The following is a 24,324-nucleotide window of genomic DNA, read 5'->3' on the forward strand; positions in this document are numbered from 1 at the left end:
GACCGAAAACGCCAGTGATTGGCTTAAAATACGACATGGGACTTTCTGTCGCGGATTGATTCACACCGAAACAAGATTAAACCAGTTTTTTGAGTTTTTATTTGGCTGAAGATCAAACAGTTTTACACTTTTACTGTTGTCAGTGGTTGGAAAACATTCTATAACTTTATTTTGATGTTAGGAGATCTGCAATATAAAAACAGAAAAAAGTAATACAAGATTGCTTCTAAGGTCAAGTTGCAAACAGGTGGTTGGAGGAAAAACACAATTTCAGAGTTAAAAAACAAGACAAAAAAACAAAACAATATGCTGGATGTGAAAAAGCACTTCTGTGCAGAGCATAGTGTTCTTCTCTTGAATTGATGATGCAAGTTACCCAGTAAAATAAACAGATTTCTTATTCTTTTTGAAATGCACATTCTTGTTGATGCAACAAAAATCTAACCCAGATCAAATGAATATGAGCCTGTAGAGAACAAAGCTGAGGGTGTAGTGGCCTTTCGCTGGTAGGTGACAGACAAACTGATTGTAGCTGAAAGCTTGAAGACGGCTACCTCTATAACTCTGCACAGAAAACACAAAACAAACACACTGCTGTTGTTCAGCTTGCCACACTGATCATCATTATCGGCAGTACGCTCCCAAGTCTTAGAGGAGTCCCTCCATCTCCCTCATAAAGGCTTCATACACCTGGTCTTTAGTCTTCATGTTGGGCTGAGACACAGCACCCATCTGTGATGGATTGGCCACGCCCATAGGAGCTGTTGCGGTGTGCTGTTTCTGCCACTGGCCTCCTCCCACACCTTCATCTCCCCTCCTTCCTCCAACAGAACCCCCTGCTTTCTCCATGGGCCCAGGTGCTGCTCCTGGCATTGTTCCAACCTTGTCCCTACGCACCCTCAGCGCTGTGGGCACAAAGCGGGTCACCTCTGCCTTGGGATTGATAATTTGAGGTTTGGCAGAGATGGTAGCCCCGCCTGCACCGGCACCTGCTGCCAGGTTGCCTCCTGCAGCTGCGACAGAGGTGATGTTTGCGCGTTTTTCGATGGTGGGAGGGTGGTGATGGCTGGGGGGATTGCTGCCCGGATTGGTGCCTGTGGAGGCAGCAGCTGTCCCAGGCGGAGGGGGCATCTGCATGACACCAGGTCGCATGGGCATGGCAGGGGGTTGCAGGTTGGTCTGTAAACCGTCCTGGCTGGATCCTGAGCCTTTTTGTCGCTGAACAATGTTTGGAGGAGCACTCAGCACATTGGAATTGAGAGGTGGAGGGAAGAGAGACAGAGGTGGTGCAAGAGGACGCGGAGGCCCTCCAGCTCTTGGGGGAGGAGGCGGGATACCTACAAGGAGAAAAAAACATAAATGAGAAATGCATTCAACAGAAGTTCTCACTATTTTATATCTTTAGATTGCCTCCACACACGTGCCTACCTGGTGGTGCTGGGGGTGGTAATCTGGGAGGTGGACCACGTGGTGGAGGGCCTGGTGGAAGGCCAGGAGGGGGGCCTGGTGGAGGACCAGGTGGTCGACCTGGTGGAGGCCCAGGAGGCAGAAGCCGAGGCATTGGAGCCCTCATTCCTGCAGGCATGCCAGGAGGCCTCAAGAACGGAGGAGCACCTGAAGATAACAGAAGATCTCTTTGAAAAAACGATGCAGAGCACTCACACTTAGAGAAGTAGAAGACCCCCACAGAACAGGCACAGGAAATTATTCTAGTATGACTTCAGAATTGAAGCAATCAATCTTTTAGCTAATCAGAATGCAAACCTGGTGGGGGGCCAGGAGGTGGGCCAGATGGTGGACCAGGAGGCCTCATTGGTGGTGCCGGAGGTGGACCAAGTGGTGGAGGTCCTGTCATCGGTGGCCCTTGCATGTGTGGAGGCCCTTGCTGTCCCGTGGTCCCAGCTGGAGGGGGCAGTCGCTGATTGGTCATGAGATGGGACTGGTTGTCCCCTGGAGGGCCTCTGTCCTCGATGTCAGAGCTGTCTGATTCATCTGTGTATTCTTCCTCCACCTCTTCTTCTTCCTCCTCTTCAGGAACTGACTGACCTGAAGACAAAAAATTAACAAATAAAAATGGCATAGCATATCATCATACAAAGAAAAGAAACTGTGAGGAGCACTAGCTTAGTAAGTGCTTAGCACTGACAGTACCTGCCATCCTTAACATCATGGCTTGCAGAGGTGTAATGGCCTTGGTCTTCTTCACAACCCTCTTCTTCTTCCTTTTTCCTTCACGGGGTGCCTCTGCAGGCATATCTGCGAAACGTACGCTACGACCTGCAGTAGTCAAATAATAACAAATTCAGGAATACAACAGAATACAAACAGTTATAAGATCAAGAGATAAATAAAGGCAACAAAGACGTGAGTTGAGGCTTAAATGTGTTGAAGCAGTCAGAAACACTCACCACCATGTCTTTCACTTCTGTCTCTATCTTCTTCTCGTTCTCTCTCATCGTCCTGCCTGTCCAAGCGCATTCTCTGTTCGCCATCTCCCCCTTCATCTCTCTCTTCTTCACTGATGTCTTCAGAGTCGCTGTCATCATCAATATCGTCCTGATCTCTGTCGCTCTCACTCCCGCTGTCCCGATCTCTCCCCAAATCCATTGCAGAGTCCTTTTCAAATCCAGGAATGGAAGGCTCTGTTCAAAGGAGAAATAGTGTAACAAGAAGAAATGTTACATTATAGGTGGAAAAAAATCATTTGATTATCAGAGGGAAACTGGCTGTATCTCACCTGCATCTGTGCCGTAACCGCGTCGAGCAGGTCCATACAGTGCCAGGACCTGAGGAGGTGGGGGGCCAGGTGGAGGCCCAGGGGGCTTCTTCCCTGGAGGTAAGCGTGGGACACCTGGCACTGTTGCCAATGCTGGTCCGGAGGACGATGGTCCTTTACTAAGACATGCATAAAAACAGAATTAACTCAACTGCCCATTAAAATTCTAAAATGTCACATACGGAGTTTAACTGCTGAAACTTTTACTACTCAGAATGAGTCTTACCCAAAAGTGGAGCTCTTCTTCAATATGGAGGGAGGCTGAGCCCCTGGTAGTGGGATGTCCTGGATGTGGATACTGGATGGGGCATGAGGCATGTCTGGTAGAGGGATACTGTCAACCTCCACCAACTCTGCATTCTGAAAAAGAGGAAACGTCACACAACAGAGTAAACAGAGAGCACAACAAAGGATAAATAAGGTAATGGAGCACACATCTGAAGCAATCAAGCTCAAGACAAATAAAAGACGAGTTTTGGTGTCTCCCCCAAAATATTCATCATCCTGACTTTTAAGATTTTTCTGCAGCCCAACAAGGCGTACACAAGCCTGTAGGACAATGTGCATACAATATATCTCTCATTCCTGCATCAATTCATGCAAGAATTATTATAAACTGAGGAACCCCGCCCCCCAAAACTGTCATGTAGTTTCCAACACACCTTGACTGAGTCAAAATAAAGAGACAGCTGCCCTCTTTTAGTCTCATAGTCCAGTTCAAGTTTGCGTAGCTCTTTGTAGGTTTCAGGATTCTCTCTTTCGTACAGACGAACAATGCGCTCAAATGTCTCACGCAACTTCTTCCTCTTGTCCCGCAACACCTTCTCATTCAGCAACGGCTGCTGAACTGGGTTGAACTCTGTTCAGAAACAAAGTAATTATTTTCATTAGAAAAGCAGCAAATTAATTGTAGAATTCAGATTTTGACTGTGATTTTCTGCTGTTACCTAAAGGCCTGAAATACTTAAATACACACACTAATTATATATAGCATAAATCTACTGATACATGTGTTCCACAAGCTCAGGTCCTCTACAAGTGGCAAACATACAACTAAATAGTTACAACTAAATATATCTCTAACATCTAAATTGCATAAACTCAGCCCTGTCATCTCACCCATCTCATCCAGCTTCTCCATGTCTCTGATGATCTGTCTGGGATCCTTCATCTTCAGGACTGCTGCTCTCACCATCATCCTCTGCTTCTTGTTCTAATATTTCCAAATTAAAACGATGTTACCATCATATTATCACAGTATTATTATCCTGTATTGCATATTTAGAAATATCTTTTTTTTTTTAAGTGAATGGTTCTAACCTTTTTTAACTCCCTTTTTCTGGCCTCCTTTCCTGTAGAAGGGGGGGAGAGAAAGAAAGAAATGACCATTTTTATATCTAATCAGGAACTGAGCAATATCCAGCAGATCAATTCATGATTGAATTAGCGCCAGTTTGTTATCAGCACTTACTGGCCTGGTCGGTGGGATTCATAAACTTCCCACTCTTGGTGGAGGAGGTTGAACGTCGCCCCATTGTGACGGTGGGTCTCCTTCACGCTGCCATGTAATACAGCAAAACAGAAGAGAAGTGTAAAGGAAACCTTGCGTTGTTATTTTGTGGTACGTTCAAGAATAAGTCGGATTTTGTCACAACTTAAAATAACACTTTTAGCTCATATTTATGAATCACTGAGGCTTTAAACAATGTTTGAATTCATTTTTGACAAATTGCAGCCTCCTTTTTGTTAATTCTAACTTCGATATGAAGGCAGTTTAACCAAACTATCTGCAATACACGCCTTAAAGAATTTTACTGTTAGCTATTATTAGCAAAGAAGATAAGAAAGTTGACAATCAACGCACGACTCAAACTATATAAGCTCCCCCAACATCTATGTGTTACGCTTTTGCACAATTAAACTATTGAATGAGCTGATAAACACCACAGAGCCAATCAAACTTTTGTAACACACACACACATACATATATATATGTTAAATCATGCCGGTGGTCAAAAGCATTTGCCTGGCAGGTTAGCGGCTAACGTTAGCTTGCACTTATAGCTAGGCCCCCGTTAGCAACGAAAGCAGCACAGGAGGGAAAAATTCACTGTACCTTTTATTCAGTAAAAACTCACAGGGCACAACGCCCTAAACACACGCACACCTCCGTGTGCCAAAAGCAATGCAACACGTTTTGCGTACGTCCTGAAAGAGAAATCCAAACCCCCCAGGATTGAATATAACACCGTGGCTTCGCTAACTGTCCGCCATGTTTACTGCCGCGAATGAAAACGGAAAGGCGATTTTGACGTCATCAAAACAAGCGAGCAGTGAAAGAAAAATAAAACTAACTGGACGAACGGTATTATTTAAAACTTCACTTCATAGCATTTGTACATATACAATATTGTATTCATATTGTGTGGCGCAATGTAACTCTAATGATAATGAAGAGGTGATTCTCGTTACAGGTTCCAAGACTGCACTCTAGCGATACTGCCCCCTGATGGTTACAAGTAGCAATTACAACCTCACTGCACCGACATACCAAAAAGTGATCGTATGCCCATCACTTTTTGCGTGTTTTTTATGTCTAGATCTCTTTTTAGATCTCTTTTATGATCTAGATCTAGATCTAGATTTCTTTTTATGTTTTTATATAGTTGCTTATATTGTTAAATAGGCTGCAGTAAACAGAGTTTAAAAATGGGTTATATGTTATATCAAATTTTAAAGCAGCTCTATGAATCTGCTTTATTGTTCCTACATTATAAAGATCCATCCAGTCCTTTTCGGCCACTTGAAGAACATCACAGTTTTTTAAATGACTGATTTTTTTGTAACTTCTGCAGCCCTCCAGGCCAGACCTCGTTTGAAAACGACATTTTTAATGTCAGCGACACTTTTTACCTGAATAAATGAAAGCTGAATAAAAGTCACATCTGATGAAAGGAAGTTTCTTTTTGGATCAAAATGAATTGATCTCATTCATGAGAGAAACGTTTGACAGATTATATGACAGCAAGTCATTTACATCTGTTACCATCAATTATTTTTTGGCAAATACCAGAAATCACTTTGGCAAACGATCACTTTTTGGCACAACACTGGGCACCGGTCATTAGAGAACATGAATGATTATTGAATATTTAGTATGCAAACAGAATGACATAAATCTCTAGCATTCTGCACTTTATTCAAGGAAGTTAAGTAATGTGTTGTCTTTAAAAAGACAAAGGTGCGAGTGAATTAAAGTCGGATGTTATGTTTTGTTCACAGTGCCTGAATATATATCATGGTCAAGAAGGACTTCAAATGAACCATTTTGAGTCAGATAAATAATAATATAAGTAGTGATTTTTCAAAATAAAAGTCCTATGAACGTTTGCAGTTTTCATCATGTGATCCAAAAATCTGTGTTCTAAATATGGTGTATGCGTTTTTTAAAATCAGTCAGGCAGTCATAAAATAGTTTGAAGAGACAATTCATGAATGGAAATGCAGATGTCATCCTGCATCACATTTTTGTAGTACTGTGCAGTGCATTTTCTCAGCAGTGACCTTAAACAGTTGTCCAAACACACAGTGGAATATATCTATAATACACAGAAACACAAACTTGTGCAGAAATTACATTTTAATCATCAAAGTCACATGTGAACTATTTACAGAAACATTTGTCATATATTTACAGTGCTTTTATCCACAGTTGATTTGTGTGTTTCACAGTTTTTGATTGTATGTTTTGTAGCAGTGCTCCTGCTCCTTTGCTCTTTTGCTCGGTGGATGTTGAGGATTTGGCTAACTCGAAATGTCAAAATCATGTTGTGGGATTTTGACTTTTTGTCCATACACCATGTCAATTTCTTCAAGTCCGTCCTTGTTAGTTGATGTCTCCACCATAGGATGATTCAGTCTCTCCCACAGCTTTTTCTTAATGCTTCTCGCCAGCTCTAGACTGTAGGGACGTTTGCAGCCATATTTGGACTTGCAATAAGAAATTAAATCAAAATGATGCATGTGGTCAAAAACCATACTGTAACCATTAGAGCTGGCGATTTTAAAAAGTGACAGGACATTTGGAGACAAACGTACGTCAGCATGCTATCTACCACCTCATGGTAGACTCGCTGATAAACTTCCACTGAGAGGTTGTGGATGTTTAAAGGGCTGTCACTGGAGCTGGTTGGCTGGTGGTCAGTACTGCATGGCTCGGGTCTGGGGGGCAATTTTTTTGCCACTGGCAGGTCATCATGTGAGATTGCAGAGGGAGGCACTGAGGTCTTTGGAGGTCGGGAAGAACTGGATGCTGGGCTTCGCTTCCTTTCCCGGGGCTGACTGACTGTTCTGTCATGGCGCCGGGGCCTCTGGGTTGAATTAACAACCTGGGGAAAGGTCAGAAGCACACAAGGGAATGTCAGTAGTTAATAGCGACCTCATTTTTTTCAAACAAGACAAAAATCTAATTTGATGAACCACAATGAAGTCCAAACTCCAAAACCCTCAAATGATTCTGTTCCTGAAATTTTACACATCCAACCTGGTCCTTGCTGCAGCACGGTTGTTTCCTGCTGGCTCTGGGTTTCTTTGCATCACGGGCCTGGCATGCAGTGTTTCTCTCATAATAATTACGGTCTTTGAGGTGATCGGGCACAGTAAGCTGCAGGTATACACAAAAATGACAGTAATGCAAACATCAGTTAGTAGTTCATGAAACATTTTAAAAATAACAAACCCTTTCATATGTCCATAAACTACTTAAACCACTTGCATGGTTGAATAACTTGTCCACGACAAAAAATATCCAACATGTTCACATAAAATCATAAGAACTAAAACCAGGACAATGCATCAAGGTCAGTGTAATAAAAGACGTGTCAACGTATGGGCTCATCGTGTTAGAGCTTCACTGCTGCATACCCCCAAATGACATGTCAAATAATAATTTGCATAAGCTAAACAAACACCAAAGTCCATGTTGTATTAAACTCTAATTTCTGTTATAATCATTGCTGCCATCTACCTCCTCATGGTAGACTCGCTGATAAACTTCCACTGAGAGGTTGTGGATTTTTAAAGGGCTGTCACTGGAGCTGGTTGGCTGGTGGTCAGTACTGCATGGCTCGGGTCTGGGGGGCAATTTTTTTGCCACTGGCAGGTCATCATGTGAGATTGCAGAGGGAGGCACTGAGGTCTTTGGAGGTCGGGAAGAACTGGATGCTGGGCTTCGCTTCCTTTCCCGGGGCTGACTGACTGTTCTGTCACGGCGCCGGGGCCTCTGGGTTGAATTAACAACCTGGGGAAAGGTCAGAAGCACACAAGGGAATGTCAGTAGTTAATAGCGACCTCATTTTTTTCAAACAAGACAAAAATCTAAATTTGATGAACCACAATGAAGTCCAAACTCCAAAACCCTCAAATGATTCTGTTCCTGAAATTTTACACATCCAACCTGGTCCTTGCTGCAGCACGGTTGTTTCCTGCTGGCCCTGGGTTTCTTTGCATCACGGGCCTGGCATGCAGTGTTTCTCTTACAATAATTACGGTCTTTGAGGTAATCGGGCACAGTAAGCTGCAGGTATACACAAAAATGACAGTAATGCAGACATCAGTTAGTAGTTCATGAAACATTTTAAAAATAACAAACCCTTTCATATGTCCATAAACTACTTAAACCACTTGCATGGTTGAATAACTTGTCCACGACAAAAAATATCCAACATGTTCACATAAAATCATAAGAACTAAAACCAGGACAATGCATCAAGGTCAGTGTAATAAAAGACGTGTCAACGTATGCGCTCATCGTGTTAGAGCTTCACTGCTGCATACCCCCAAATGACATGTCAAATAATAATTTGCATAAGCTAAACAAACACCAAAGTCCATGTTGTATTAAACTCTAATTTCTGTTATAATCATTGCTGCCATCTACCTCCTCATGGTAGACTCGCTGATAATCTTCCACTGAGAGGTTGTGGATTTTTAAAGGGCTGTCACTGGAGCTGGTTGGCTGGTGGTCAGTACTGCATGGCTCGGGTCTGGCGGGCAATTTTTTTGCCACTGGCAGGTCATCATGTGAGATTGCAGAGGGAGGCACTGAGGTCTTTGGAGGTCGGGAAGAACTGGATGCTGGGCTTCGCTTCCTTTCCCGGGGCTGACTGACTGTTCTGTCACGGCGCCGGGGCCTCTGGGTTGAATTAACAACCTGGGGAAAGGTCAGAAGCACACAAGGGAATGTCAGTAGTTAATAGCGACCTCATTTTTTTCAAACAAGACAAAAATCTAAATTTGATGAACCACAATGAAGTCCAAACTCCAAAACCCTCAAATGATTCTGTTCCTGAAATTTTACACATCCAACCTGGTCCTTGCTGCAGCCCGGTTGTTCCCTGCTGGCTCTGGGTTTCTTTGCATCACGGGCCTGGCATGCAGTGTTTCTCTCACAATAATTACGGTCTTTGAGGTGATCGGGCACAGTAAGCTGCAGGTATACACAAAAATGACAGTAATGCAGACATCAGTTAGTAGTTCATGAAACATTTTAAAGATAACAAACCCTTTCATATGTCCATAAACTACTTAAACCACTTGCATGGTTGAATAACTTGTCCACGACAAAAAATATCCAACGTGTTCACATAAAATCATAAGAACTAAAACCAGGACAATGCATCAAGGTCAGTGTAATAAAAGACGTGTCAACGTATGGGCTCATCGTGTTAGAGCTTCACTGCTGCATACCCCCAAATGACATGTCAAATAATAATTTGCATAAGCTAAACAAACACCAAAGTCCATGTTGTATTAAACTCTAATTTCTGTTATAATCATTGCTGCTATCTACCTCCTCATGGTAGACTCGCTGATAATCTTCCACTGAGAGGTTGTGGATTTTTAAAGGGCTGTCACTGGAGCTGGTTGGCTGGTGGTCAGTACTGCATGGCTCGGGTCTGGGGGGCAATTTTTTTGCCACTGGCAGGTCATCATGTGAGATTGCAGAGGGAGGCACTGAGGTCTTTGGAGGTCGGGAAGAACTGGATGCTGGGCTTCGCTTCCTTTCCCGGGGCTGACTGACTGTTCTGTCACGGCGCCGGGGCCTCTGGGTTGAATTAACAACCTGGGGAAAGGTCAGAAGCACACAAGGGAATGTCAGTAGTTAATAGCGACCTCATTTTTTTCAAACAAGACAAAGATCTAAATTTGATGAACCACAATGAAGTCCAAACTCCAAAACCCTCAAATGATTCTGTTCCTGAAATTTTACACATCCAACCTGGTCCTTGCTGCAGCACGGTTGTTTCCTGCTGGCTCTGGGTTTCTTTGCATCACGGGCCTGGCATGCAGTGTTTCTCTCATAATAATTACGGTCTTTGAGGTGATCGGGCACAGTAAGCTGCAGGTATACACAAAAATGACAGTAATGCAGACATCAGTTAGTAGTTCATGAAACATTTTAAAAATAACAAACCCTTTCATATGTCCATAAACTACTTAAACCACTTGCATGGTTGAATAACTTGTATACGACAAAAAATATCCAACATGTTCACATAAAATCATAAGAACTAAAACCAGGACAATGCATCAAGGTCAGTGTAATAAAAGACGTGTCAACGTATGGGCTCATCGTGTTAGAGCTTCACTGCTGCATACCCCCAAATGACATGTCAAATAATAATTTGCATAAGCTAAACAAACACCAAAGTCCATGTTGTATTAAACTCTAATTTCTGTTATAATCATTGCTGCTATCTACCTCCTCATGGTAGACTCGCTGATAATCTTCCACTGAGAGGTTGTGGATTTTTAAAGGGCTGTCACTGGAGCTGGTTGGCTGGTGGTCAGTACTGCATGGCTCGGGTCTGGGGGGCAATTTTTTTGCCACTGGCAGGTCATCATGTGAGATTGCAGAGGGAGGCACTGAGGTCTTTGGAGGTCGGGAAGAACTGGATGCTGGGCTTCGCTTCCTTTCCCGGGGCTGACTGACTGTTCTGTCACGGCGCCGGGGCCTCTGGGTTGAATTAACAACCTGGGGAAAGGTCAGAAGCACACAAGGGAATGTCAGTAGTTAATAGCGACCTCATTTTTTTCAAACAAGACAAAGATCTAAATTTGATGAACCACAATGAAGTCCAAACTCCAAAACCCTCAAATGATTCTGTTCCTGAAATTTTACACATCCAACCTGGTCCTTGCTGCAGCACGGTTGTTTCCTGCTGGCCCTGGGTTTCTTTGCATCACAGGCCTGGCATGCAGTGTTTCTCTCACAATAATTACGGTCTTTGAGGTGATCGGGCACAGTAAGCTGCAGGTATACACAAAAATGACAGTAATGCAGACATCAGTTAGTAGTTCATGAAACATTTTAAAAATAACAAACCCTTTCATATGTCCATAAACTACTTAAACCACTTGCATGGTTGAATAACTTGTCCACGACAAAAATTATCCAACATGTTCACATAAAATCATAAGAACTAAAACCAGGACAATGCATCAAGGTCAGTGTAATAAAAGACGTGTCAACGTATGGGCTCATCGTGTTAGAGCTTCACTGCTGCATACCCCCAAATGACATGTCAAATAATAATTTGCACAAGCTAAACAAACACCAAAGTCCATGTTGTATTAAACTCTAATTTCTGTTATAATCATTGCTGCCATCTACCTCCTCATGGTAGACTCGCTGATAATCTTCCACTGAGAGGTTGTGGATTTTTAAAGGGCTGTCACTGGAGCTGGTTGGCTGGTGGTCAGTACTGCATGGCTCGGGTCTGGGGGGCAATTTTTTTGCCACTGGCAGGTCATCATGTGAGATTGCAGAGGGAGGCACTGAGGTCTTTGGAGGTCGGGAAGAACTGGATGCTGGGCTTCGCTTCCTTTCCCGGGGCTGACTGACTGTTCTGTCACGGCGCCGGGGCCTCTGGGTTGAATTAACAACCTGGGGAAAGGTCAGAAGCACACAAGGGAATGTCAGTAGTTAATAGTGACCTCATTTTTTTCAAACAAGACAAAAATCTAAATTTGATGAACCACAATGAAGTCCAAACTCCAAAACCCTCAAATGATTCTGTTCCTGAAATTTTACACATCCAACCTGGTCCTTGCTGCAGCACGGTTGTTTCCTGCTGGCCCTGGGTTTCTTTGCATCACGGGCCTGGCATGCCGTGTTTCTCTCACAATAATTACGGTCTTTGAGGTGATCGGGCACAGTAAGCTGCAGGTATACACAAAAATGACAGTAATGCAGACATCAGTTAGTAGTTCATGAAACATTTTAAAAATAACAAACCCTTTCATATGTCCATAAACTACTTAAACCACTTGCATGGTTGAATAACTTGTCCACGACAAAAAATATCCAACATGTTCACATAAAATCATAAGAACTAAAACCAGGACAATGCATCAAGGTCAGTGTAATAAAAGACGTGTCAACGTATGGGCTCATCGTGTTAGAGCTTCACTGCTGCATACCCCCAAATGACATGTCAAATAATAATTTGCATAAGCTAAACAAACACCAAAGTCCATGTTGTATTAAACTCTAATTTCTGTTATAATCATTGCTGCTATCTACCTCCTCATGGTAGACTCGCTGATAATCTTCCACTGAGAGGTTGTGGATTTTTAAAGGGCTGTCACTGGAGCTGGTTGGCTGGTGGTCAGTACTGCATGGCTCGGGTCTGGGGGGCAATTTTTTTGCCACTGGCAGGTCATCATGTGAGATTGCAGAGGGAGGCACTGAGGTCTTTGGAGGTTGGGAAGAACTGGATGCTGGGCTTCGCTTCCTTTCCCGGGGCTGACTGACTGTTCTGTCACGGCGCCGGGGCCTCTGGGTTGAATTAACAACCTGGGGAAAGGTCAGAAGCACACAAGGGAATGTCAGTAGTTAATAGCGACCTCATTTTTTTCAAACAAGACAAAGATCTAAATTTGATGAACCACAATGAAGTCCAAACTCCAAAACCCTCAAATGATTCTGTTCCTGAAATTTTACACATCCAACCTGGTCCTTGCTGCAGCACGGTTGTTTCCTGCTGGCTCTGGGTTTCTTTGCATCACCGGCCTGGCATGCAGTGTTTCTCTCAGAATAATTACGGTCTTTGAGGTGATCGGGCACAGTAAGCTGCAGGTATACACAAAAATGACAGTAATGCAGACATCAGTTAGTAGTTCATGAAACATTTTAAAAATAACAAACCCTTTCATATGTCCATAAACTACTTAAACCACTTGCATGGTTGAATAACTTGTCCACGACAAAAAATATCCAACATGTTCACATAAAATCATAAGAACTAAAACCAGGACAATGCATCAAGGTCAGTGTAATAAAAGACGTGTCAACTTATGGGCTCATCGTGTTAGAGCTTCACTGCTGCATACCCCCAAATGACATGTCAAATAATAATTTGCATAAGCTAAACAAACACCAAAGTCCATGTTGTATTAAACTCTAATTTCTGTTATAATCATTGCTGCCATCTACCTCCTCATGGTAGACTCGCTGATAATCTTCCACTGAGAGGTTGTGGATTTTTAAAGGGCTGTCACTGGAGCTGGTTGGCTGGTGGTCAGTACTGCATGGCTCGGGTCTGGGGGGCAATTTTTTTGCCACTGGCAGGTCATCATGTGAGATTGCAGAGGGAGGCACTGAGGTCTTTGGAGGTCGGGAAGAACTGGATGCTGGGCTTCGCTTCCTTTCCCGGGGCTGACTGACTGTTCTGTCACGGCGCCGGGGCCTCTGGGTTGAATTAACAACCTGGGGAAAGGTCAGAAGCACACAAGGGAATGTCAGTAGTTAATAGCGACCTCATTTTTTTCAAACAAGACAAAGATCTAAATTTGATGAACCACAATGAAGTCCAAACTCCAAAACCCTCAAATGATTCTGTTCCTGAAATTTTACACATCCAACCTGGTCCTTGCTGCAGCACGGTTGTTTCCTGCTGGCTCTGGGTTTCTTTGCATCACCGGCCTGGCATGCAGTGTTTCTCTCATAATAATTACGGTGTTTGAGGTGATCGGGCACAGTAAGCTGCAGGTATACACAAAAATGACAGTAATGCAGACATCAGTTAGTAGTTCATGAAACATTTTAAAAATAACAAACCCTTTCATATGTCCATAAACTACTTAAACCACTTGCATGGTTGAATAACTTGTATACGACAAAAAATATCCAACATGTTCACATAAAATCATAAGAACTAAAACCAGGACAATGCATCAAGGTCAGTGTAATAAAAGACGTGTCAACGTATGGGCTCATCGTGTTAGAGCTTCACTGCTGCATACCCCCAAATGACATGTCAAATAATAATTTGCATAAGCTAAACAAACACCAAAGTCCATGTTGTATTAAACTCTAATTTCTGTTATAATCATTGCTGCCATCTACCTCCTCATGGTAGACTCGCTGATAATCTTCCTCTGAGAGGTTGTGGATTTTTAAAGGGCTGTCACTGGAGCTGGTTGGCTGTTGGTCAGTACTGCATGGCTCGGGTCTGGGGGGCAATTTTTTTGCCACTGGCAGGTCATCATGTGAGATTGCAGAGGGAGGCACTGAGGTCTTTGGAGGTCGGGAAGAACTGGATGCTGGGCTTCGCTTCCTTTCCCGGGGCTGACTGACTGTTCTGTCACGGCGCCGGGGCCTCTGGGTTGAATTAACAACCTGGGGAAAGGTCAGAAGCACACAAGGGAATGTCAGTAGTTAATAGCGACCTCATTTTTTTCAAACAAGACAAAAATCTAAATTTGATGAACCACAATGAAGTCCAAACTCCAAAACCCTCAAATGATTCTGTTCCTGAAATTTTACACATCCAACCTGGTCCTTGCTGCAGCACGGTTGTTTCCTGCTGGCTCTGGGTTTCTTTGCATCACGGGCCTGGCATGCAGTGTTTCTCTCACAATAATTACGGTCTTTGAGGTGATCGGGCACAGTAAACTGCAGGTATACACAAAAATGACAGTAATGCAGACATCAGTTAGTAGTTCATGAAACATTTTAAAAATAACAAACCCTTTCATATGTCCATAAACTACTTAAACCACTTGCATGGTTGAATAACTTGTCCACGACAAAAAATATCCAACATGTTCACATAAAATCATAAGAACTAAAACCAGGACAATGCATCAAGGTCAGTGTAATAAAAGACGTGTCAACGTATGGGCTCATCGTGTTAGAGCTTCACTGCTGCATACCCCCAAATGACATGTCAAATAATAATTTGCATAAGCTAAACAAACACAGAAGTCCATGTTGTATTAAACTCTAATTTCTGTTATAATCATTGCTGCTATCTACCTCCTCATGGTAGACTCGCTGATAATCTTCCACTGAGAGGTTGTGGATTTTTAAAGGGCTGTCACTGGAGCTGGTTGGCTGGTGGTCAGTACTGCATGGCTCGGGTCTGAGGGGCAATTTTTTTGCCACTGGCAGGTCATCATGTGAGATTGCAGAGGGAGGCACTGAGGTCTTTGGAGGTCGGGAAGAACTGGATGCTGGGCTTCGCTTCCTTTCCCGGGGCTGACTGACTGTTCTGTCACGGCGCCGGGGCCTCTGGGTTGAATTAACAACCTGGGGAAAGGTCAGAAGCACACAAGGGAATGTCAGTAGTTAATAGCGACCTCATTTTTTTCAAACAAGACAAAGATCTAAATTTGATGAACCACAATGAAGTCCAAACTCCAAAACCCTCAAATGATTCTGTTCCTGAAATTTTACACATCCAACCTGGTCCTTGCTGCAGCACGGTTGTTTCCTGCTGGCTCTGGGTTTCTTTGCATCACGGGCCTGGCATGCAGTGTTTCTCTCATAATAATTACGGTCTTTGAGGTGATCGGGCACAGTAAGCTGCAGGTATACACAAAAATGACAGTAATGCAGACATCAGTTAGTAGTTCATGAAACATTTTAAAAATAACAAACCCTTTCATATGTCCATAAACTACTTAAACCACTTGCATGGTTGAATAACTTGTCCACGACAAAAAATATCCAACATGTTCACATAAAATCATAAGAACTAAAACCAGGACAATGCATCAAGGTCAGTGTAATAAAAGACGTGTCAACGTATGGGCTCATCGTGTTAGAGCTTCACTGCTGCATACCCCCAAATGACATGTCAAATAATAATTTGCATAAGCTAAACAAACACCAAAGTCCATGTTGTATTAAACTCTAATTTCTGTTATAATCATTGCTGCCATCTACCTCCTCATGGTAGACTCGCTGATAATCTTCCACTGAGAGGTTGTGGATTTTTAAAGGGCTGTCACTGGAGCTGGTTGGCTGGTGGTCAGTACTGCATGGCTCGGGTCTGGGGGGCAATTTTTTTGCCACTGGCAGGTCATCATGTGAGATTGCAGAGGGAGGCACTGAGGTCTTTGGAGGTCGGGAAGAACTGGATGCTGGGCTTCGCTTCCTTTCCCGGGGCTGACTGACTGTTCTGTCACGGCGCCGGGGCCTCTGGGTTGAATTAACAACCTGGGGAAAGGTCAGAAGCACACAAGGGAATGTCAGTAGTTAATAGCGACCTCATTTTTTTCAAACAAGACAAAGATCTAAATTTGATGAACCACAATGAAGTCCAAACTCCAAAACCCTCAAATGATTCTGTTCCTGAAATTTTACACATCCAACCTGGTCCTTGCTGCAGCACGGTTGTTCCCTGCTGGCTCTGGGTTTCTTTGCATCACGGGCCTGGCATGCAGTGTTTCTCTCAGAATAATTACGGTCTTTGAGGTGATCGGGCACAGTAAGCTGCAGGTATACACAAAAATGACAGTGATGCAGACATCAGTTAGTAGTTCATGAAACATTTTAAAAATAACAAACCCTTTCATATGTCCATAAACTACTTAAACCACTTGCATGGTTGAATAACTTGTCCACGACAAAAAATATCCAACATGTTCACATAAAATTATAAGAACTAAAACCAGGACAATGCATCAAGGTCAGTGTAATAAAAGACGTGTCAACGTATGGGCTCATCGTGTTAGAGCTTCACTGCTGCATACCCCCAAATGACATGTCAAATAATAATTTGCATAAGCTAAACAAACACCAAAGTCCATGTTGTATTAAACTCTAATTTCTGTTATAATCATTGCTGCTATCTACCTCCTCATGGTAGACTCGCTGATAATCTTCCACTGAGAGGTTGTGGATTTTTAAAGGGCTGTCACTGGAGCTGGTTGGCTGTTGGTCAGTACTGCATGGCTCGGGTCTGGGGGGCAATTTTTTTGCCACTGGCAGGTCATCATGTGAGATTGCAGAGGGAGGCACTGAGGTCTTTGGAGGTCGGGAAGAACTGGATGCTGGGCTTCGCTTCCTTTCCCGGGGCTGACTGACTGTTCTGTCACGGCGCCGGGGCCTCTGGGTTGAATTAACAACCTGGGGAAAGGTCAGAAGCACACAAGGGAATGTCAGTAGTTAATAGCGACCTCATTTTTTTCAAACAAGACAAAGATCTAAATTTGATGAACCACAATGAAGTCCAAACTCCAAAACCCTCAAATGATTCTGTTCCTGAAATTTTACACATCCAACCTGGTCCTTGCTGCAGCACGGTTGTTTCCTGCTGGCTCTGGGTTTCTTTGCATCACAGGCCTGGCATGCAGTGTTTCTCTCAGAATAATTACGGTCTTTGAGGTGATCGGGCACAGTAAGCTGCAGGTATACACAAAAATGACAGTAATGCAGACATCAGTTAGTAGTTCATGAAACATTTTAAAAATAACAAACCCTTTCATATGTCCATAAACTACTTAAACCACTTGCATGGTTGAATAACTTGTCCACGACAAAAATTATCCAACATGTTCACATAAAATCATAAGAACTAAAACCAGGACAATGCATCAAGGTCAGTGTAATAAAAGACGTGTCAACGTATGGGCTCATCGTGTTAGAGCTTCACTGCTGCATATCCCCAAATGACATGTCAAATAATAATTTGCATAAGCTAAACAAACACCAAAGTCCATGTTGTATTAAACTCTAATTTCTGTTATAATCATTGCTGCCATCTACCTCCTCATGGTAGACTCGCTGATAATCTTCCACTGAGAGGTTGTGGATTTTTAAAGGGCTGTCACTGGAGCTGGTTGGCTGGTGGTCAGTACTGCATGGCTCGGGTCTGGGGGGCAATTTTTTTGCCACTGGCAGGTCATCATGTGAGATTGCAGAGGGAGGCACTGAGGTCTTTGGAGGTCGGGAAGAACTGGATGCTGGGCTTCGCTTCCTTTCCCGGGGCTGACTGACTGTTCTGTCACGGCGCCGGGGCCTCTGGGTTGAATTAACAACCTGGGGAAAGGTCAGAAGCACACAAGGGAATGTCAGTAGTTAATAGTGACCTCATTTTTTTCAAACAAGACAAAAATCTAAATTTGATGAACCACAATGAAGTCCAAACTCCAAAACCCTCAAATGATTCTGTTCCTGAAATTTTACACATCCAACCTGGTCCTTGCTGCAGCACGGTTGTTTCCTGCTGGCCCTGGGTTTCTTTGCATCACGGGCCTGGCATGCAGTGTTTCTCTCAGAATAATTACGGTCTTTGAGGTGATCGGGCACAGTAAGCTGCAGGTATACACAAAAATGACAGTAATGCAGACATCAGTTAGTAGTTCATGAAACATTTTAAAAATAACAAACCCTTTCATATGTCCATAAACTACTTAAACCACTTGCATGGTTGAATAACTTGTCCACGACAAAAAATATCCAACATGTTCACATAAAATCACAAGAACTAAAACCAGGACAATGCATCAAGGTCAGTGTAATAAAAGACGTGTCAACGTATGGGCTCATCGTGTTAGAGCTTCACTGCTGCATACCCCCAAATGACATGTCAAATAATAATTTGCATAAGCTAAACAAACACCAAAGTCCATGTTGTATTAAACTCTAATTTCTGTTATAATCATTGCTGCTATCTACCTCCTCATGGTAGACTCGCTGATAATCTTCCACTGAGAGGTTGTGGATTTTTAAAGGGCTGTCACTGGAGCTGGTTGGCTGTTGGTCAGTACTGCATGGCTCGGGTCTGGGGGGCAATTTTTTTGCCACTGGCAGGTCATCATGTGAGATTGCAGAGGGAGGCACTGAGGTCTTTGGAGGTCGGGAAGAACTGGATGCTGGGCTTCGCTTCCTTTCCCGGGGCTGACTGACTGTTCTGTCACGGCGCCGGGGCCTCTGGGTTGAATTAACAACCTGGGGAAAGGTCAGAAGCACACAAGGGAATGTCAGTAGTTAATAGCGACCTCATTTTTTTCAAACAAGACAAAGATCTAAATTTGATGAACCACAATGAAGTCCAAACTCCAAAACCCTCAAATGATTCTGTTCCTGAAATTTTACACATCCAACCTGGTCCTTGCTGCAGCACGGTTGTTCCCTGCTGGCTCTGGGTTTCTTTGCATCACGGGCCTGGCATGCAGTGTTTCTCTCAGAATAATTACGGTCTTTGAGGTGATCGGGCACAGTAAGCTGCAGGTATACACAAAAATGACAGTAATGCAGACATCAGTTAGTAGTTCATGAAACATTTTAAAAATAACAAACCCTTTCATATGTCCATAAACTACTTAAACCACTTGCATGGTTGAATAACTTGTCCACGACAAAAAATATCCAACATGTTCACATAAAATCATAAGAACTAAAACCAGGACAATGCATCAAGGTCAGTGTAATAAAAGACGTGTCAACGTATGGGCTCATCGTGTTAGAGCTTCAGTGCTGCATACCCCCAAATGACATGTCAAATAATAATTTGCATAAGCTAAACAAACACCAAAGTCCATGTTGTATTAAACTCTAATTTCTGTTATAATCATTGCTGCCATCTACCTCCTCATGGTAGACTCGCTGATAATCTTCCACTGAGAGGTTGTGGATTTTTAAAGGGCTGTCACTGGAGCTGGTTGGCTGGTGGTCAGTACTGCATGGCTCGGGTCTGGGGGGCAATTTTTTTGCCACTGGCAGGTCATCATGTGAGATTGCAGAGGGAGGCACTGAGGTCTTTGGAGGTCGGGAAGAACTGGATGCTGGGCTTCGCTTCCTTTTCCGGGGCTGACTGACTGTTCTGTCACGGCGCCGGGGCCTCTGGGTTGAATTAACAACCTGGGGAAAGGTCAGAAGCACACAAGGGAATGTCAGTAGTTAATAGCGACCTCATTTTTTTCAAACAAGACAAAAATCTAAATTTGATGAACCACAATGAAGTCCAAACTCCAAAACCCTCAAATGATTCTGTTCCTGAAATTTTACACATCCAACCTGGTCCTTGCTGCAGCACGGTTGTTTCCTGCTGGCCCTGGGTTTCTTTGCATCACCGGCCTGGCATGCAGTGTTTCTCTTACAATAATTACGGTCTTTGAGGTGATCGGGCACAGTAAGCTGCAGGTATACACAAAAATGACAGTAATGCAGACATCAGTTAGTAGTTCATGAAACATTTTAAAAATAACAAACCCTTTCATATGTCCATAAACTACTTAAACCACTTGCATGGTTGAATAACTTGTCCACGACAAAAAATATCCAACATGTTCACATAAAATCATAAGAACTAAAACCAGGACAATGCATCAAGGTCAGTGTAATAAAAGACGTGTCAACTTATGGGCTCATCGTGTTAGAGCTTCACTGCTGCATATCCCCAAATGACATGTCAAATAATAATTTGCATAAGCTAAACAAACACCAAAGTCCATGTTGTATTAAACTCTAATTTCTGTTATAATCATTGCTGCTATCTACCTCCTCATGGTAGACTCGCTGATAATCTTCCACTGAGAGGTTGTGGATTTTTAAAGGGCTGTCACTGGAGCTGGTTGGCTGGTGGTCAGTACTGCATGGCTCGGGTCTGGGGGGCAATTTTTTTGCCACTGGCAGGTCATCATGTGAGATTGCAGAGGGAGGCACTGAGGTCTTTGGAGGTCGGGAAGAACTGGATGCTGGGCTTCGCTTCCTTTTCCGGGGCTGACTGACTGTTCTGTCATGGCGCCGGGGCCTCTGGGTTGAATTAACAACCTGGGGAAAGGTCAGAAGCACACAAGGGAATGTCAGTAGTTAATAGCGACCTCATTTTTTTCAAACAAGACAAAAATCTAAATTTGATGAACCACAATGAAGTCCAAACTCCAAAACCCTCAAATGATTCTGTTCCTGAAATTTTACACATCCAACCTGGTCCTTGCTGCAGCACGGTTGTTTCCTGCTGGCCCTGGGTTTCTTTGCATCACAGGCCTGGCATGCAGTGTTTCTCTCACAATAATTACGGTCTTTGAGGTGATCGGGCACAGTAAGCTGCAGGTATACACAAAAATGACAGTAATGCAGACATCAGTTAGTAGTTCATGAAACATTTTAAAGATAACAAACCCTTTCATATGTCCATAAACTACTTAAACCATTTGCATGGTTGAATAACTTGTCCATGACAAAAAATATCCAACATGTTCACATAAAATCATAAGAACTAAAACCAGGACAATGCATCAAGGTCAGTGTAATAAAAGACGTGTCAACGTATGGGCTCATCGTGTTAGAGCTTCACTGCTGCATACCCCCAAATGACATGTCAAATAATAATTTGCATAAGCTAAACAAACACCAAAGTCCATGTTGTATTAAACTCTAATTTCTGTTATAATCATTGCTGCTTATTGCCGTTTTTGAACAATGCAGATGCACAAAATATCTTTGTAACTGGCTAAGCTTGGTCACGTGTGGCACTTATATGGTTTAAAATGACATGTAGGATATAAAGAAAAGCAAGCTGCAATAATAGGAGAGCCCTGCCTTGTGTGTGGGGGGTAATGAGTTCAAGATCATCTTTAGGCTGTGGTGTAATGAGGGACCTCTACCCAGAGGTGACTGTCTTGTCAGGTGAATAATTGTAGCATAAGCCACAATGAAGAAGGAGATTAAAACTTAAGTTAAAAAAGCCCAAAAGCAGAAGCTTTGAGGATTTTAAAGATGATCACAGTTACATGTGGCTCCTGTAAACATGTGACAGTGTGTATACATTTGAAAATTCAAATGATGCTGCAGAAAATTGCTTGCAAATTTGTAAATAAACATTTTGGGGATTAGCTTTTCTACAGTGAATAAAGTCTCAGTGTTTACTTGTTTTATTCTCTGATTTTAGTTTTAAATACAAAATAAAGGCCCCCAATCAGGAACATGCACAGCCCACCCCCACCCCCCCTAAAAAGCTAGAAACAGGCCTGGTGATCATTATGCACTTGAGTTAATTCGAGATGTAAGATACTCTACTTATTAGCAAAAACTGAACATTTTTATCCCAGCTGCAAACTTTGGTGACATGTCTGCCACAAGATCATTTAATACACACAAAAGAAAACATTATTATAGGTAACATACTAGTTTAAATGACTTTATGCACAGTTTACCCGTTTACAGCTACAGTGCAACAGTCTAACATGCAAGTATAACTCCCACGTGCACAGGCCTAAGTTTTTAATGCTTTTTATCCACATTTATGTCGTCTATATTTTCATGTTGCCCTGTTGCAAAGTGAACTCTTTCTGGCCGTTGAGTAAATATTCAAAACTTATTGAAAATGGTCATAAAATCTCACATTTTCCATGATGGATGATGGTTGCTGGGTCGCTTTCCTCCGTCACATGGGAGTTGGACACTTGTAAGGCTGCAAGAAGTCTTGAGCAGAAAGTTGTCTTACGTTTGCAGAAATTTGCAGAAATCCGTTGTAGCTGTGCACAACACGTCGAGTGAAATGTGTCTGAACTATACCAAAAGATGCAATGCAAATCGAACCTGGAGACGCATAGCAACCACGCAACCTGTCATGTTAAATCACGCATTTTTGTACCTACTGTTAAAAATCACTGTAATAATTGTTTTTAGTGAGTTTTTCCCTCAGTTCAACCTCAGTTATGGCGGCTTTTTTAATATTTAGGCATCCACATAATTACTCCATCAAAGTGGTGCGTAATGATCATACGAAAATACGTCAAAACAGAGAAAAAGTGGTTTTATTTGCCACAGCATATCACAGCAGCTCATTGTATTTGAAAACTACTGGATTTCATAAGTTGTGCTTATTTTATAAATGGCCCGGAGAGCAGCAAATTCTCTCTTTCTACTCACTGTACTGAACCCGCTGCACTACCCACTTTCACCAATAGGTGTCACCCTTTTACCGTGGAACCAGCTATGTACAGCTCCAGAGTCAATCGCTAGAGAGATCTGTTGCAGTAATAACTTCTTTCCAAAAGGTGTCTGTATAAAAATCTCTGTTATGCTCTGTTAGTTTGCAGTGCCTTAGTCTGTGGTGACATTTTTGTTGGCTCATGCTCATGAATCCACATGCAACGCACTGTCTGTCCCAGCCTCAGAAATGGATTTAAGATGTTTTAGTTTGATATATCACCCTGTGGTCAGTTTTTGACATTCGTTTTGTTGCGGTCTTGAAAACAGAAAACAGTTACATCTGAAAGAAGATTTTAAATAAAACAAAAAGGGACAATTATATAATACATAATAATACATAAATGTAAATTGTCTGTTTTTTATACAGCACTTGTCTGCTCCACTTGCACACTCAGAGAACTTTATGAAACATGCCTCATTCACCCATTCACACACACATTCATACCCTTTTATAGTGTTTTTTAAATAACATTGACATGCATTCTCACTCTATACTGTTTATGGCATACAGTATCTGCTTTGTTGTTGCATCACTAAAATAACTTTTGCTTAAGCAACATGAACCCAGATGGTTTAAAAAACAAAAACAAAAAATCGAATGGCATTACATAACAAGAGAGAAACAATGACTGGACTGTGCAATGTGGATTTCGGTAAGTGTATAGAAGAGGCAACATTTCCTTGTTCCATAAACAGGTTGCTCTTCATTCTAAGAAAGAGCTGGATGTTTACAGAAGATGTGACGGTGTCACCATTTAGTTAGAAAAACAAAACAAAGCTACACCGTCAAAAAAAAGTTCTGCAAGTGTTTAAACCATTAAAAAAAATAAAGTAATAATTTAAAGCACAAAAAATGATGGAAGGAGGTTAAAGTTTCATTGATTTTTGAGATTATGAAGCTTTTGCCTCAGGCCTGTGTCAAGAAACATTAAAGCTATGGAGCAGTTCCAATAAAAAGTTGTGCTGTTACATATTTGAAAGATTACCCACACAAATGTCTGTCAAAGAAATTGTTCATCCATCCGTGAAAGAAAAGAAGATACTCTATCTATTCATTGGCACACCTTCAAACCTGGTAAGAAGACGGTAAGGTAAGACGTAAGAAGTGCAGGGCACATAAGGAAGGTAAATAACAAATATGCACCTTTACTGGCGTAATGCAAAAACAGGAAAAAGTCCCAAAGAGCTAAGCTGTGCACAAGGAAATAAAACAGAACAGGAATCCAACACCTGAGCACAAGAAAAAGGAAGACAGGTGAACACCTTAACAAAGGGGAAAGTCAAGACTATCCACTACGTTGACAAAAGTATTGGG

The 24,324-nt window shown here is 42.5% G+C and overlaps 3 protein-coding genes across 3 annotated transcripts; all 3 read right to left on the reverse strand.

Annotated features, from left to right (window-relative positions):
• Positions 1-76: 76 nt before the first annotated feature.
• On the reverse strand, positions 77-5,107 carry wbp11 (WW domain binding protein 11). The gene is made up of 12 exons (XM_084926615.1): positions 4,893-5,107; positions 4,248-4,334; positions 4,097-4,128; positions 3,896-3,989; positions 3,439-3,635; positions 3,003-3,136; positions 2,738-2,895; positions 2,409-2,642; positions 2,152-2,277; positions 1,765-2,046; positions 1,429-1,614; positions 77-1,337 (listed from the first exon to the last, which is right to left on the reverse strand). The coding sequence occupies exons 2-12, from the start codon at positions 4,309-4,311 to the stop codon at positions 649-651; spliced, it is 2,196 nt and encodes a 731-aa protein (XP_084782741.1). The 5' UTR covers positions 4,312-4,334; positions 4,893-5,107; the 3' UTR covers positions 77-648.
• A 2,662-nt stretch (positions 5,108-7,769) lies between these two features.
• Positions 7,770-12,662, reverse strand: LOC146388999 (uncharacterized; the record flags this gene model as incomplete). Its single annotated transcript, XM_084924715.1, has 11 exons — positions 7,770-8,075; positions 8,232-8,351; positions 8,715-9,005; positions 9,144-9,263; positions 9,627-9,899; positions 10,056-10,175; positions 10,539-10,811; positions 10,968-11,087; positions 11,451-11,723; positions 11,880-11,999; positions 12,363-12,662. Coding segments are annotated over 11 exons (2,316 nt in total), but the record flags the coding sequence as incomplete, so codon positions are not given.
• A 1,491-nt stretch (positions 12,663-14,153) lies between these two features.
• Positions 14,154-22,546, reverse strand: LOC146389000 (uncharacterized). The gene is made up of 17 exons (XM_084924716.1): positions 22,417-22,546; positions 21,000-21,119; positions 20,571-20,843; positions 20,088-20,207; positions 19,659-19,931; positions 19,176-19,295; positions 18,747-19,019; positions 18,264-18,383; positions 17,835-18,107; positions 17,352-17,471; positions 16,923-17,213; positions 16,440-16,559; positions 16,011-16,283; positions 15,528-15,647; positions 15,099-15,371; positions 14,616-14,735; positions 14,154-14,459 (listed from the first exon to the last, which is right to left on the reverse strand). The coding sequence occupies exons 1-17, from the start codon at positions 22,423-22,425 to the stop codon at positions 14,154-14,156; spliced, it is 3,204 nt and encodes a 1,067-aa protein (XP_084780842.1). The 5' UTR covers positions 22,426-22,546.
• Positions 22,547-24,324: the final 1,778 nt, after the last annotated feature.

The sequence above is a fragment of the Perissodus microlepis genome, chromosome 4, assembly GCF_051167445.1.
Source record: "Perissodus microlepis isolate ML-2025 ecotype Zambia chromosome 4, ASM5116744v1, whole genome shotgun sequence".
Classification (NCBI taxonomy): Eukaryota; Metazoa; Chordata; class Actinopteri; order Cichliformes; family Cichlidae; genus Perissodus; species Perissodus microlepis.